The 17,608-nt window shown below is 38.9% G+C and overlaps 1 protein-coding gene across 2 annotated transcripts in view; it reads right to left on the minus strand.

The window, feature by feature from the left end:
- Positions 1 to 17,608, minus strand: part of NSUN2 (NOP2/Sun RNA methyltransferase 2) — a 1,231,765-nt gene that overhangs the window by 275,431 nt on the left and 938,726 nt on the right. For both annotated transcript variants that reach the window (XM_044065403.1, XM_044065402.1), the window contains exon 16: positions 15,860 to 15,940. In XM_044065403.1, coding sequence (XP_043921338.1) covers positions 15,860 to 15,940 — 81 coding nt within the window. The remainder of the gene's footprint in view (positions 1 to 15,859; positions 15,941 to 17,608) is intronic.

Consider the following 17,608-nt stretch of genomic DNA (forward strand, 5'->3'; position numbering starts at 1 on the left):
ACTTCAGGTGTGGAACACCAGTCACTCATGTTGGTAATGACTAGATCTAGGATATTGTTGCCCCTGGTGGGGGTGTGGATAAGCTGATCCAGGGCACTGGAGTTTAGGAATTCCAGAAAGCGTTGAGTGAAGGAGTTGGTACATGAGTAGTTTTCCCAGTTAATGGTGGCGTAGTTGAAATTGCCCATTAATAGGGTGCTTGGTTCAACCCTAACATTTTCCAGTACATCAAGAAAAGAGGAGTGGGAATCCTGGGGCATGGTGGGTGACTGTAGCAAGCTAGAATTTGGATTGTAGTTATGCCTAGAGTTAGCTGCATTTGGATAACCTTGGCTGCATTATACTGAGCAACTAGCCTGGAGGTGTGGATATCCTTAATGAATATGGACACACCTCTGCCTTTGGTGCTCCAGTCCAGGTTACATGGCCGAAAAGTGTGGTATGAGTTATAGCCTGGTAGTGCAGGGGTGCTCCCTGCAGCCTTGAACCAGGTCTCAGTCACTGCACAGATATCTATGTTCTCCATTTTAAGGAGTGCCTCGAGTAGGAATGTATTGATGGAAGTCATTTATAAAAATGTTAAACAGTAGGAGACCCAATATGGAACCCTGGAGTACGCCTATAGGTGTATTAAGGAAGGAGAAGGTGGCTTTTTTCCATTTGACAGCTTTTTGTCTGTCAGAGAGGTAACTAGAAAACCAGTTGACAGAAGAGTGGGACAGGTTTAGATAGGATATTTAATACTTTGTATGTAGCATGGTTTTGTACTTATTAATGTAAATATGAACACACAATATTTGACACTTAAAGGCATCAGTATGATGTAACTGTAGAAACACCTGAAGGCGTCACTCAGTTATGAGTTAAAACCCATTGTTCTTTAGTGACAGCTTTCAAAACTAAGGAACTCTAAGAAATGTTTCCATAGGCAGCTCCAGGCTTAATCAGGGCTTCTGTGCTGGGTCACCACGGTTGCTTTCTACGCAACTTGGCCAGTGTAAAACAGAATGAGAGTGTGTGTTGCTTAAATGCCCTCCCTGGTCTGCAAGCAGGTTTCCTCCTCTTGAGGTTTGCTTGCCTTACAAAAAAAATAGAAGAGAAGTTCTGGGTGGTCAAAAAACCACAGTGGTAAGGGCTCACGTCTTCCAGACGAGTTTATTCACTAGAGCCTGAGAAGCCTGAATTCAAAGAACAATCTCCTTGAACTACGCTTCCTCAATACTAAGTCCTAGCTCCTCCTTAGCGAATCTCTTGACACCTGAAATAGGCACATTTCTGAACAAGCAAAATCAGAGCTGCAGCAGGTTACATGGAACCCAACTCTAGAGGTTACAGACATTATTCAATAAGTCTTCCTTAAGTCAAGAATAAGGGTGGTCAGCAAGACTTTACAGGACCAGGTACAATAGGAAAAAGGGGACTTTGGAAAGAAGTGCCTGACAGTTTTTAAACTTCAATACAGCAAATGAGTACTCTCCCACACCTGTGTAGTGCTTTTGAGGTTCTGTCCACCAGCAAGGTGGCAAAATGTTGCACTCTCTGAGATCTACACTAGGCCAAAGAGATCACAGAAGACTGGCTTGAGAATACTTGATACGAGGACTCTAAATTCAATCCACAGAACAGCCACATTCTTGATGACACAGGTACATACTCTGAGTGCTTCCAGGAAACCATAATGGCACAATATTACCCACTTCATAAAAGCGATGATCCACAGTTCCTCCTCCCTCCTCCTCCTCCACAGGAGTCATCATGGAGGAAGGGATGTGGGGTGGGAAGGACTCACTGTTGTCTCAGAGAAAACAGACTCCTAGGCCCAAGGCTCTTTATACAAGTGGCGGTAGTATACCAACACCTCCAATTAGGGGCAACTGTGCACTGGTCGCTCAAAAAATGCCAAACAAGAAGCTGGTGAACAGGCAAAAGAACAGCTGGAAGGGGTGGTGATAGCATCAGGTTATATTATTTAAGAGGAAGATCCTGCTCCCATACTTCTACTTCTCAACAGTTATCCAATATAGGACTACTGTCTAGGCCTTGACTGAGCCAGCTCTGTGGCATACAGGGATAAAGTCACGACTAAGCTGCAGGTTACCAGAGATTAATTAGGGGCTGAGGTGCCTGGAGGAGCTGGCCAAGAAGGATGAGAGTGAGCAACTTGCTGCCAGCTCACCCACCCTGATTGCCAAAAAGGTGACATCAAGAAGGAGCACTAGGTGTTGCCTAGTGGAGTTTGAGCCTGCCAAACCCACTGTTATGGTGTACTGCACTGGCTGCAGGCACACTTTCCCTTGGAGGACACTGATAGTAGAGCTCAGATGAGCATCCAATGGGAGAGGGTAGAAGTCTCCCATCCCCTGGGACAGGCAAGACAGCCCACTACCTACCAAACTCCTCTCACCAAGGGATGGAAGACCAACTGGGATTCACAGATGGGAGCAAATGGGATGTAACTCTTATCTAGTCCATGAAAGCCGGGCTCCTGTGCTCTCAAAACAAATGGGCTGAATGGGTGCTGACAGTGGAGCTGCTGGGTGACACTCTGGAGAAATAAAAAAAATGTCTAGGCCTTAAACCATAAGTCTTTGTGTGGGTTATGACCTCTAGAGCCCCATTTATACTGGCAAAAAATACCCTCTTAATATTAGGCAGAAAGCATGGGATGGGAAGCTACTGACTTTAGCATTCCCAATCAATGGTCAGATGACTCAAGAAACTGATCCCCAGGGTCTGACTGGCCAGCAGTGAGCTCTTAGCTGTCATTCAGAGGCTAGGAACTACCTACACCAGGATGGAAGGCAGGGATGCACCTCTTCCAACCCCAGCTATTGTTTACCAAACATAAAATAGAGAAGAGCTTGCACCTTTACCGAGGATGAGCTTATCAATTGTGAGGGATGGAAAGATATTTTAACAAAGGGCTTAGGTCCCAGAAATGAAAGGACACAGCCTACCATCTGACAAGCAGTACCGTGGATGGTCTAGCAAAGAGCCTGGCTATTAAAAAGGGACTCTCAAATTAACTCATCCTCCTGGTATCAAGGATGGTCAGGAGTTTTTCCCTACAAAGTCTGCAGGTGGCAGAACTGAAGAAAAGGAACTTAATAATAGTGTTTTACATCATGTTCCTCTTCAAGGTAGTACCACTGCCAAGCATACTGTCTAGTAATTTAACATTCACGGGGACACTACATAAACTGTTTCTAAGCAAATAAAAACAGTGAAACTTTTTAAACACATGCATCAGCACTAGCATTTGAACTGTGCAAATGGCCAAAAAGGTTGGCAAAGCAGTACAATGGACTTATGTAGTCTGTGCATGACAATACAGTACAGGTCTGCAATGGGCCATGTCCTCTGACTATGGGACCAAGAAAGAAAAAATGTCAAGCTGCGACTGCAGAACAGGGTGAATCTAACTCACTTACCCATCAAAGACATTTTTGATTTTACTTCTTTTGGTTAAAGGGCAATGAAAGACGTAACTTAAGCAAACATAAATGAAGAAATACTAAACAGAATAACACCAAACAGCTATCTGCACATCAACACCTGCAAAATAAGAAATCATTCTTGCAGGAATTGTGGTGCAGAGGATTAATGCTATGAGCTGTACACTAGCTACTTCCTATGGTACAGGGTTCAATTCCCTCAGACTTAATTTGTCTGTCATGTGACCTTGAGCAAATCACTTAACCAGACAGTGTTTTGGGTCAACTGGGAATGGTTCATGAATGGTCCCCTGGACTGTATGCCTAGTAACTGTGAACCTATGACTATCAACTCAGTGACTTTTCCAAAAAAACAAACTGTAAACGGAGTAGAAAGAAAAAGTTCAAAGGAAGCCTTAATTAAAGTCTAATGCAGCCAAAGCGATATTAAACCTAGATCAAAAATATTTATGCTGTTATAACTTTCACATTTCTCTAAATAACTCAATAACCATGCAACTCAGAATTGTTCTGCCTCATATGAGAGCTCACAGCTGGATGAACAAAATGCAGCTGACAATCATACTTCTCAACTTGGAATCAACAAAAATCTGGACAAAGGCCCATAAGAAGTAGGTACAACTGGCCAAAACTCTGGATGCTGATTACCATCAAATGTACATACATAATTATGTAACCCTGCCCGCTCCAATGGAATTGTGGGATAATATCATTCAAACGCAGATTGAAAAACATGACAATATATTAAATACAAAATATAACCAAAACAATAGTGTTTTATTTATATTAACATCTGAACTTGTATCAAACTTTGAATGTGTATAAAACTAAAATGCAATTTTCTGTTATAAAAATAAAATTAATTGCTACACTCATAATAAACTTTAAATAAATATAATTTGTATAAAAAAATCATAAGTCGTCTAACAATTAGACTTCAATATATACACAGGCAGTGTCTCATACTTCAGTATAGAGAGTTTTTATTTTCATCTTCTAGCAGTGATAATACAGGACTAATTGCTCTTATGTGGAAAGTGTGTTTTTCTCTGTCTATCCTTTGACTGCAGTCACTGGACACATGTAATACTAGTACCTAGTTCAACTGACTGTGGAAGCTATGTTTCCCTACTTCCTATAAGCTATGCTTCCTTACTTCTTGTTTATTCTTATTATAAACAAGGCACTTGAAAGTGTGACTTAACATACTTATTTCTGTTTTGTCATCCTAATTAAATTGCTACTCTGGTAGCTTTGCAGTCCTGTCATATGTCTTATGCTTTGTTTTTTCTTCTCAGTGCTCTTCTTGACAAAAATATTTAAGAGTGCAGTTTATTTAATATGGTTAGGAAAAAAATGCATCCTCTGAGAAAGTCACCAGTAACTGTCCTTATGGCTCTCAAATTCCCTAAAATTATGGTCATCTCCACAGTCTTTTTGTGTATGGTAAGAACACAATATTAAATAAAAGATTGTTGTGTTTCATTTAATGAATAGACTTTAGCTAAGAGGGCTAGCTGAGAATGTTTGTGTCTTTCGACTTTTCCCGGTTAGAGGTCGCCACAGCGGAACTCCGGTCCGCTAATGATTGGCAGTTGATTTTTACGTACCGGCTTGCCAGGCATGATGCACAACCTTCAACGAAGGTACGCCCATTCACGCATGTCTCCACGCAGAAGACGCTCTAGCTGAGAATCGAACCAGACAGTGTCTTACTGTGAGATGACAAAGCTACCGCAGCACCACCACCGCGGGTTTTAAGAGGGCTAGCTGAGAATCCTGTAGTAGAAAAGGTAAAAAATATAATTACACTCTTTCTTCTTCTCAGTCAGTGTAGAACAACACAACAGTGGGGTCTCCACAGGCCACCTCTGCACACTTGCTTGACTTAACCTCAATCTTAGGAGATTAATAGATCTCACTCAGGAAGTCAGCTTCTGCTCAGCTGATATGATGGACTCTACTCAAATGATCGCAGAGCATGAGACCATTCATCAACTTTCCTTTGCAACACATAACGTACATTTATCTCAAGTCTAGGACCCTTTCCTGAGGCATGAAACCTCACAAACAGGCAGTTGCAACACATGGAATCACACAGACCAACCTCATTGCTCTGTAAATTTTGTTATATACTGAAAAGAATTATGCCATATCAGCTAAAGTCCTTCTTAGATACTGGTGAGCCCCTTGCAAAGAATCAGTGGGACTTTTGAAAGGGACATAATCCAATAACTCAGTGACTGTCTCAGTGGGAGATATGGATAGTGTAAAACTGGTATGATCTACAGCAGCGATTTTCAATCAGTGTGCCACGAGAAGTCGACAGGTGTGCCGCAAGATTTTTTTAAACAAATTAAAGACTTCCTTAAACTGTAAAGAAGTGTTTAATTAATTTGTTTTAAAAAATCACTCACCTGTTTTGTGAAAGTAAGCCAAAAACTATCAACCTGCATTTGGGGATGTGGTCCATCCACTGCTCTTATTGGTGAATATGCATGTCAATTCCACTTTTGGGTGTGCATGCTGAGCTTCCTCACGCAGGTAGAGAAGGGAGGTTATAAAGATCTGTAAGATGAGCGACAACACTGTGAAAATTACTTTAATAGTTCTACTGTATTTTAATCACACAATCTGTTCTGTGATCTTGATTAATAGGAAAGAATGCTATTTGAATGATTACAAGAAATCATGCTTTGTTATAATCCCAGCTTCAAAGCTGTATGAAAGATGGATGTCTTTTTAATTATTAATGTTAACTGCTTGTACTGAATGCGAACCTCGTTTTGGCGCAATGGGAAGAGCAATGGTTTGCAGATGAGAGAAACAGATGGAAAGGGCAATTGTTATTCTATAACAGATTTGTGGATGATGTTTTCCTTCTATGGGAAGGAAGCAAACCTATGCTAAATGAGTTTGTCGACTTCTTATTGAGTACGACCGATTTATGAAATTTGATGTTAAGTCATCTGATAAAGAGATTGAATACCTAGATGTGACAGTGCATCTGGGACCAACAGGCATTGATACTGCATTGCACAGAAAACCTATGTGGCACAACCATATGTTGCATTCCACCAGTATGCATCCTAGGCATATTTTCAGGAACATAGTGGATAATCAAATGATACATATCTCGAAATTATGCACTAAAGAGGAAACTTTCCTGAAAGAACATAAGGAACTACTAAAAAAATTCAAAGAGAGAGGTTATACTGAAAAAGCCATTAGGATGAATGCTGTGAAAGTAAGTGAGCCGAGAACTACTAAAGGGAGACCTTATTACTCTAAGTATCAAAACTATGAGCAAACAAATCCCGCAGTGCCAACTACAAATAAAGTAAGATGCACATTAACTTATAGTACTGATAACAAGATATGTGATGTCGTTAAAAAGTATTTGTCAGTACTGACGTTTGATGCCAAAATAAAAGAAAATGTTAGTGACAACCCCAGCTTTGCTTTAAGAAATAAGAAAAACCTGAAAAGGCTGTTATGCCACAAGGACGGTATTAATAAAGAAGCAAGCAATGTTACACATACACACGTAGAGGCACTTGGAAATGTGGCTGCTGTAAGGCTTGCAATTTGATCAATACAAGCAACATTTTCAAACATCTGCAAACAGGAAAATGCTATAGGTTACAAAGTAGGGCCACTTATACCACCAAAAATGTGACCTATATCGCTACATGCTCTCTTTGCTCAGCCTATTATATAGGCAAAACAAACAGAATGCTAAAAGAGAATATCCTACGGCATCTATTTGATATAAAGAATAAAGTAGATACAAATGCCCTCTATTCACATGTGAAGCTTAACACACATTCGTTCAAATTTATGGTCATCTCTGTTGTAAAAGAAACACTGAGAGGAGGTGACTTGCAGAATAAAATGGAGGTAGAAGAACTCAAATGGAAAACAGACCTAAGGGCAGATTATCCTCCAGGCTTGAATGGAATGGTGCCGTTAAAACCAATTCTGAAAGAACGTGGTCTAAATGGGAGGAGATAGCAACAGCTTTAACATTAATGACCCAAAATAAGAGAGTATGCATTTAACTGACAACTACTATGGGGAATGCTTCATATGAATGATAGCTACTATGAGGAAGTGATGTAAATTAAAGGAGTGATCCTTTGAGTGACAAGTACTGCATGAGGAAGTGATGGAATGATTTCAAACGATCGTGATTGGTCTATCCAAGCTTTTATACATTCAGTTTTAGGATCAGTAAACAGGATCTGAAGAAGGCTAAGGCCGAAAGTGCTTGTCCTGTTACCTATTTTATTGGCGTTGCTGCATTAAAGTTTTTATCCAAATTTTGTGCTCTGTTCATGGTGGTACATTCAACTGTTTGATTTTAAGCTTGTAGTGAAAATGTACTGCTAAATGCTAAAAGTCGTAGCAGCTGGGAGATGAAGAGGGTTTAAGTGACAGGCTGGAGGTTGTAGTTTCTCGAGTCTTTTATCAGCTACATGTCTCCCAAGGGCTGCTGTTTTCATTTATAGCCCTGCATGAGGAATAACAAAGGGGTTGGTACACTGGTGAATTAAACTATTTTTAATGGTGAACCAAAGTAACCGTGTCTGAACTGCTGGAAAGAGCAGACTATATTCAGTGCTTTATCGATTCCTTTTGAAACTGATGCAGTACGGTCTGGCCAATCTTTTGTTTTAGTGTTACTTATTCTTTTATATTGCTCAATCAATGCATGTTAAAATAAAGCAATATACAACTCAGTCATGCATGAGTTAAATGTTTGCTTTTTTTGGGATTGGGGCTGACCTTTTTGCACCTCACACTTTTTGGTCCATGCCTTGTACAATCTGTGTTTTTTCTGGCATATCGCTGAGGACTGAAGTAATTAAATAATAACAAACTTTTGAGTTTCATACTTTATATCCTTAAGGAAGTGTATGCTAAGACAAAATCTGTTATTATTGCAACTTTCTAAGACAAGTTTATAAGAGCAATATTTAAAATTTGCCCATATTTTTAGGCCTTTGTTCCCTATTTTTTGCTTTGGACAGATTTCCTGCACGAAGAGGTCTGGATTGCAGGCTTACAGTACGCATATATATATTCTTTGTAGTAATTATCCGATATGCAATCATTTTCTTCTGTTACTTTTTCTGTGTACAAGGGGCCGCGGTGGTGCAGAGGTTAGTGTTGTCGCCTCACAGCAAGAGGTTCTCCTGTTCGATTCTTGGCTGGAGTGCCTTCTGTGTGGAGTCTGCATGTCTTCCCCATCATCAAATGACGTCTAAAGACATGCAAGTAAATGCATGCATGAATGGGTGAGCCTTCTTTGAAGTTGGGCATCGGGCTGGCAACTCGGCACCGTAAAAATTCACTGCCAATCATTAGCGGACTGGAGTTCCGCTGTGGCGACCCCTAACCAGGATAAGCCAAAAGACATGCATACCTTTTCTGTGTACTAGATAACCAGTACTTTTGGGGGTCATGCATGTGAAACTGCCAATATGAGTAATGTGTGAGTTCAGACAGTGTGCACTTGGTGACCATTTCTTAACTATGTCTTATTACATATTATTCATTATTTTCTAAAGGCTGTTGTATGTATATATCTACCATACAAGTGACAAAATCCTTGAGAGCAATTATTTGAGTAGCATGTAAGTGGATCCCAGGCTAAAGTGTGGATGCTCTTAAACACGGTTCTTGTATACAATGTATAAAATGACCCCAGTAAATTTCTGACATATATGCAAAACTCAAGCTCATATATCTCATTAAATATTAAATGCAAGCAAAAAAGAGGAAAGTTTTTTAAATCATTCAAAATTATACCTATTTTTGTCAGATCAGCAAAAAATATAATATATTTTTTGGTGTGCTGCAAGATTTTTGTAATTAGTTTGCGTGTGCCATGAGATGAAAAAGGTTGAAAATTGCTGAGCTACAGTGATCTACCAAAGACTTTGGATTCTATGCAGCACCACTAACATTATACATTAGCTCAAAAATATGTTTAAGAGACTAAGCTAAACTGATTCACATGGTTATCTGTGGAATGATACCTGCATGGCACTGGCCTGCAACATTTTCTGTTAACCACTTACAGTCTTCATTGGTGTGCCTTAGGTGTTATTTAGGTGCACTCCAATTCAAGATTTGTACTAATGTGCTACTCTACTCTTTGCCAAACCTAAACAGTCTTTATACTAATCATCTGGCTATGAAGCCTGCATATAAATCTCTCAGCAAAAAGCTTTCAGTTAATCTGCTTAAGACATTCAAGTGATTTGGAGACAAAGGACTTACTATAACCTTTGGAAAAGAAAACAGGTTTTCATTTTTTCATAGCCCCAAGAAGATTAGCAAAATGCAGAAATGCTGGACAGTTACTTCACCCTTTGGCTGCATATTTAATACAGTTATACAGTACTAATACCTTGATGTATGGTGAGATCCACGCTTGTCCTATTCTACACGCACAGTAAGCGAAGCAGATTAAACACTTAACTGCAACTGCAAATTGTGAATGGCATTATTCTGTGAACAGCAGACAGGTTGAACATTCAGCAGAGTAAGGGAAGCACACACACACGTGCACACATACGCACCCACCCACACATGCACAGTAAAAGTAGATTAAACACTTAACTGCTGCTGCAAATTATGAATGGCAAACAGACTGATTATATATTTACAAATTACTCGGTGAAAAGCAGGGTGGAAAGGAAGAACTATTCTGTGAACGGCAAACAGCGAAGCAAACAGATTGAACATTCAAATCCGTGGGGGGAAGAACAGGATGCTTTGACAATGTACATATGTGACAGGTGTCTGTTCTTAAAGAACACCACCACCCTTAAAAACAAAACAGTATTGTTTAAATTAAATGTGACAATCCCTAAAGTCCTGCCCGGGGCAGACTGCCCCTCTGCCCCCCCCCCCCAGCTACACCACTGAGAGGTATAACAAACATTTCAGCCACTTTCAGCGCTTTCTATTAAGTGAGCCACATGTTAATCTGAAATTGTGTGTACATTTCTTAACTGATGGGGGGCAATATTTTGAAATATGTGACCATTTCTAAATTCCGGTTTGAGTGGAGGGCAGTAGAGAGCCTGTGTGAGTACAAAAGTTGGCGACACACACACACAAGTTCACCTGCATACCTATTAAATTAGACGGTTACAAATCCCAGTTTTTGTCCCAGCCAGTCAACAGGTCGAAATGAACTGAAATATTCACTGCCTAGCAACAGGTGTGTGAAGTTGTGCCTTGCAGCTCACAGCTCAGAAAACTTAATTAAGTTTGATGCAAACAGTACTGAAGAAATGAACAGATATAACCATTCACTTAATACCTGGAGCAAATGCAGTTTTTGTTACAGTTCTTGACAATATTCTGATTTATTTTGCTTACGGACCCATTTTGTGAGAAAGTCCACCTTATGTTTTAATACTGCTCTGTGTGTGCTGACACCTGCTAAGTCTTTCGCTGGTAACCGTTTCTGTTAGAAACTACTACTTCTTCAACAGACCCTTTAATTAAAGTTATTTGCTTTGTCAATCATGGAGTAAAACCAGTTGAGCAAACATTCAAAATGGCACACTTTTCATCATAATGTACAGGAAAAAATTAAAGGTTTCTGTATATTCTTACAAGAAAGTTCTCAGCTGTTTTCACTTCTATTTTTCTTATTCTGCAAATGTTGTCTGCCACATGCAAGTCTCTTTCCATTTTAAATATTGTTTGTATATACTTGTATAATTGTTGTAACCATCACTGTTTAAATACTATGTAAATGTGGCATTACTATGTGATTATTCTGTAACTCTTTATACTTTTTCCAAGCTGTCTGAAACTGGACAGAATGATTAGTGCTGCTCTACCCCTTATAATCAAATTCAATAAATAACGGTAAAGAAAATTTGTAAATTAAAAAAAAAAAATCGGGATTTGAAGGGGCCACTCGTGAATTCATGGCACCCTGTTATTTTTGCCCTCATAACGAAGAAATACTGAGGAATTCGGCACAGTTGAGATGTATGCTGACAATGGACTTGTGGGCAGCCTGAGTGGTTTCCGAGGTAGTATATGCAGTTCACAAAAAATATTTACCATGTTAACGGTAATTTAAAAACTCTAATTTAGTTCCTAGAATCTAATGAATGTTATCACTGCAAAGATTACCTTGTGCTTAACAGCTGGCCAGTTATACTTCTTTAGTAACACTCTTAGTTCTAGAAACCCAATGGTTTGTGAGAACACAACTTCATTATTCAACTGGCTCAAGATGTAAATGCTGGAAGTTGAGTACAATATGTGGATGATGGAGCTACAGGCAATTTTGCAGGCAGGAAGGGTGGACTTCTTGGTATCAGAGAAATATTTACCAGCAACAAGATAGGGACAAACACAGACGTGCCCATGGACAAGTTGTTTAGGACAACAAAATGAAGGAATGAATGGAGTATAGTGGCTATCTACATAAAAGAGGGCATCTAATAGGAAGCAACACAAGAAGAACTTGGCCCATGAAGGAAGCAAGGAAAGCGGCAATACTTAAGTAAAGAAAAGGGAAATGCTGGTAGAATGCTTCACTGTACTGGCCCCTCAGTGAAAAGCTGGAGAAGAAAATAAACACGTGGGGAAGTCTTGAAGTTATAGTCAGGTAGACCTACTTTAGGAGAAACCTGAGAGATTCTAAGTTGCTGGACAGGGATGGTGGTGGAGCTGACTGAAGCCCTGGAACATGCATGGTTTTGTCAACTGGTATGGGACTGTAACACAAAGGACAGAATTCTGACTCTGGTCCTAACCAAGGTAAAGCGGGTCAGAGATGTCCAAATGATCAAAAACAACTCCCTCCAACATCATTGTTTAGCAAGATTAACATGCTGATGCTTACGGCAGTGCTTGACATTGTGCTCCACTCTATGATAAAAAGCAATATTAATCTGATGGCCACTTTGAAGGTTTATAAAACATAAGAATACCTTCATTAACAATGGAAGGGTTGAGATACAAACTGTGTGAATAGCAAATAAGGAACTGATAGGAGTATCGAAAAATCAGCCACATGGCATGGCATGCATCAGAACAAGCATGCTTATGTCCTTGGGCAAGAAAGTTTCTTGCTGATCTATCAAACTTTGACTGGTGGAAACATGAAGCCCAAAACAGGGACCCAGCATGGCTGGTCTCTGATGCTGGATCAGAGACACCAAGCATTCCTCAAATTTAAACCTTATCTCTATCTGTCAGGTCAATACCCTCCCTCCCATCCTTCAAAACCATCATGAAAGACTTCCTAGCCAAAAGCTGTCTCTCTTCTTGCTCAACACCAGGACAAACTAGATCCCTAAATGTGAACAAATACCTATTCATATCTTACAGCTCCTTACTCTCCTTCACTCGCTTCCTTACTTCTAGCAATTTCTCCCCGGCCTTCTCTCTACACATAACATAAACCTGCTTTTCTCTCACTTCATAATGCAATCCCTGTTTGCATTACACTAATTTAACCTTTAATTTCTGTGCAAACTAGCTACAATTTCCCTATCACATCATTATCATTTAGCTTGCATTTATTCTGAACCAATGTTTTCATATTATGTCTTATTTGGTATAATTATTTAAAGTGTAGTTTTTTGTATTTTTAAAGGACTGTAAAATTATTGTTCTTAATGTTTTGTAATACTTTGGTGTTCTTCTCCCAGGCTTCCTCTGAAAATGAGCTCCTACACAGTCAAGACGTTCCTGGTAATCAAGTGCCAACAAACAAAGGCAATATACAAATCCTCTAATGAAGAAAAATGTGAATGCTTTTATACTGAATGGTGATATCTTCAGATGCCCAATCAATTCAGAATGGTCTAAAAATAGACAAACCCCCCCCCAAAAAAAACAGAATAACTACCTGTCCATTTATACAGAAAGAGCACACTTTATATTGCTTCCTTGTGTAACAATCAACTCATGCAAAATCAGTTTTTCTTCAAACCAGTGAACTTATTTTTGATACATTTTAAAAATATTAACTTGTTTCAGTGTGCAGTTTTATGCAACCCCTTCCTTCTTTTTATTTTTGCTTCAAGCCAAATAAATGAATTCTTGTTCAAGCCAAGTGGGGAAAATACTACTCCCCTCTCATTTTCTTCAAACATTCGATACGGGGTGATCTGTTAGGTGGGGCAGAGGAAACTTCAGAAGGTCATTTACTGGAGAGGGATTTATCAGTGAAGAGTGACAATCAAATATTAGGTATGATTACCTCTAAGCCACATATCACAAGTATAAACTTCTCCTTTAGCTATGGTCCTAGAACCCACACCATTACAAAGTCATTCTCTTATTGAAAAGGTTCTTTATTGTAAAAAATGTAGCCTTTTACATGGTCCAGGTCTAAAAGTAATAAATAGTAGCATGGGAAAACATTTTCAATGACTTTTAGTTTAACTTTCTGTTCTAGAAGCAAGCTTGCAAAAATGGGAAGGATGCATACTACTCTAAGACACTTTTATTGCAGGGTTGCTCTTTTTTTTTACAAAGTCTGTATCATTATCATGATGCTGTCACAGAGCAAATCAAGCATATAGCCAAAATTTAACAAGAAATTAAACCCTTTTCATTGAAAAAGGCATTTAACATCTGACTGCTGAATAATTTCATTCTGATACCTGAATGTGTAAATAAGAAAACTAGTTGTGCTAAAACCAGTGGAATTTAAAGCATTTTCTTTATTGTTAAACAATGTTAAAGTCTTATGTTCTTACACAAAACACGACCACAAAACATATTTTACCAGTTTTTGCACTTGACATCAATTTTTTCGATATCTAGTAAAACAGGTTTATACCAAGTAACAATTCAGTAAGTGCTCTGTAAAGTCTGTCTAGGTTCTTGAGGACTGAGGACTTATGGCAGGCACATTTAGAGTCTGAAAAACTTCCTTTAAAAAATAAAAAGGAAAAAAGCAACGGTGTAAAGGGATAATATAAGAGGAGACAGAAATGCCACTATGATGACAATATTCTTTCTCCACAGAAACTTCTGAACGGGCCAACTCTAAAATGCACTGCATTAACTGTAAAGTAGAAAAAATAAATCTTCATTCAGGGTCCTGAACTGCGTCATATTCATACTTACTGCTCCTCACATCTACAGTAAATTCATATGAAAACTCCCACATGGCTGGTGAAGGAGTCCTCTAAGATATCAACTGTCCTCACTGCAAAACGGACACGGAGGGAGTAAGGCGGAACATGTCAGTAAAGGTCCCCTAACTTGCTATCATCAAAATTAACAGAGCAGGCTGACTTGTTGGCTTCAAAACATTTTTTAAGCTCTCATAAATCCTAAAAATGCTTTAGAGACCGAGTTTCAAAAAGAGTTAAGAGTTAAGACTACAGAAATAATCCTGCTTCAAAATGCAGTACCTGTCAAGTGCAAAAACCTTCTCCTTTGAGTTCACTGAACATATCTGAACATTTTTCTTCTCTCAAGTTCCCTTTTCTTAGTATTAGAATGATGATGTCACAGAATAAAACACTTACTCTACATTACTCTCTATTAACAAGTAATCAACTGTTTAAAAGTGCTATCATTAAAGAAATACACAAAACATACACATTTACAGAGGTTTTTATACACAAATAACTTTTCTAACAAAAAACTATCCCAAAAAAACAAATTCAACAGTAAAATAAAATGCCTCCAGGATAAATTCTGTTATCACCACAATGTCAGTAAAGAATTGACGATAGGTGGGAAACTGCCGTTTCTTTTATCCCTGCACCCAAGATGATGCCAATGTGGTGGTTATGTCATACCTGATCAGCTTTCCCACCACCCCAAAAATATTGAAGAAATGCCTCAGACAGTTCATAATGAAATTATTGCAAAGGAAAGCAAGATTACATACATTGTGGTCTTAATCCAAAGAAAAAAGACCCTCTCACAAAGTATAGGTAAGAAATGATATACGAGTTAGGCTATATATCACACCTAAAGCAGCTACAAACATGAGGGAGGGTGAAATCTCCAAAAGGCAGTTTTCAATGCAACTAAAATATGACAGTCCCGCACTTGGACACAGATATACTTTTTTTTTATTCATGAACTAGGCTAGCTGCCATTTTAAGCCTAACCAGTTTTCCTTTCAAAGATGCAAATAAAACCTTGTGCATTTGAGGTAAACACCTTCACCACTATACCATACTCCTAAAGGAACAGTTTTGCAAGCTGTACTACAACTTCATTTAGTAAATGGATGTTTTACTTGAATAAACTGCTGACAAAGATTAATTTCATTACTAATAGTATCAGTTCATACAAATATACAACAAAGAACAGCAATCTAAATAAAACAATTCTTGAAGTTGTTTATCATACAGACATGTTACATTCAGCATCGTAAATATTACCTCTTGAGCAAGCCTGAAAGCACAGCCAAACTGCTCACCGTCATTATTGCGGGACCAGACCTTAACTCCTGTGTTAATAACCTGTCAAAATTTAAAATAAAATGCATAACTTTACAGTTCAGGAAGGAAGTTACAGTTCAGCAGATGTGGTAAACTATCAAAGATACAAAATGGGATTTTAGTTATAAAATCTGATGCTTATTTTGACTATCGCATTCACTTGTCAAGTAAAGAAACTAAGGTGATTATATTAAAAATGCACTTTGACATAATTAACGTGCAATTATGAATTCAGATATATGAAAATATAACAGTTGTGTTCTTACCCTTTTAGATGGTATTCAAGGAGGATCCTCCTACAATGGTTCTATGACTGGGGTCGAACCCTTCTCTCCATTTAATAACTTTTTTCCTGAAGGTTGAATATTAGATGATGGACAAGCATCTGTGAAGATGCATGCTACTCTGTCATGTGTGAACTACATAAGCATGCTCATTTCTCTCACCTACAGGTTTGCCCATTTGCCACCTGCAAACACAGAAGCTAAAAAGTCTGGCACATTTTTGAATACCTAAAGGCCAAAATCTGGTTCATTACCTACCAATTTATTAATTTACTCAGGGGGGGGGGATAAACTGGCACACCCCCAGATGCCATCACCTTACAAGATCAATGTGTAAAGAACACACATGGTCTCCAGGTGTGTTGCTCTACTGCAGTTGTCTGTAATATGCATGTTCCCTGTTCACATCCTGCCTAAATAAAAAACTTTCAGCATCCACTTTGCTGCCTTCTCCAACAGCTCTGGCTCACTGGGAGATTGCTTTAACCTGTCAGTCAAAAATGGATTGCTCGGCAATACAATAATTAGTTGTACTGAAGTACTGGTGTGCTTCAGTTCACACAATAATAATAATACAAAAAAAGGTACAAGTGTGTACAAGTCCCTGTACTACTAATGGACAGATGTAACTCTTAAATGCTTTATCCTATGCATAGGTCTCCTCAAAGTATCTATGTTATGATCACAGTTATTCTCATTAAGGGTAATATATAATTATCTTTCATGGGATGGGTAAGGCTAATCTATAACCAAATGGGATATGTTATTTCTTGCACAAAATGGGAAATTGGCTAGGCTTAAAATGGTTTGCAGTGGCAGCTAGCCTAGTACTTACCCATGAACCTATGTAACTTAATGAAAGAATATTTTAAGTCAGTAGAGATGAGCTCAGAGAGATACTGTAAACTAGCATATCCGCTTCATTAAGGTGTAGGGCCCTCCTTTGTCAACACAGAAAAATCTTTTCCACTTAGCATGGTACCTTTTTCTTGCATTTAGTCTCCTAGCTTCCCTCAGTGTTAAACATGTCTCTATAATGTTAGTGCTTAAAGGAAAGAATAGCTTTACTCAGCAAGCTGCAAAGTTCAGAATGGGCAAGTCAGGGTGTACAAAGGACCCACTTTCCTAAGCAGTCCACTTGCTGAGGCAACATGATAACTTTCCCCTGGCCAGATGGGTTCGGTAGGAGAAGCAATGCTGCCTTAGAAAGAATGGGTAAATAAGAATTACTTCTGGTCCCGCCCCCCTCTTCCTTTCTGGATTATCCCAGGAAGCAGTGTAAGAGTGGCAAAGCCTACAGACATGGGCCTCTTCCAAAGGAATAGCCCCGATCTTAATGGGTTTATATGACTTCATTAAGGTGTCAAACTCAAAATTCATATAGTCGAGCAAATATGATAAGAGT

Source organism: Protopterus annectens, chromosome 3.part0 (genome assembly GCF_019279795.1).
Source record: "Protopterus annectens isolate FY-2018-M chromosome 3.part0, PAN1.0, whole genome shotgun sequence".
NCBI lineage: Eukaryota > Metazoa > Chordata > Ceratodontiformes > Protopteridae > Protopterus > Protopterus annectens.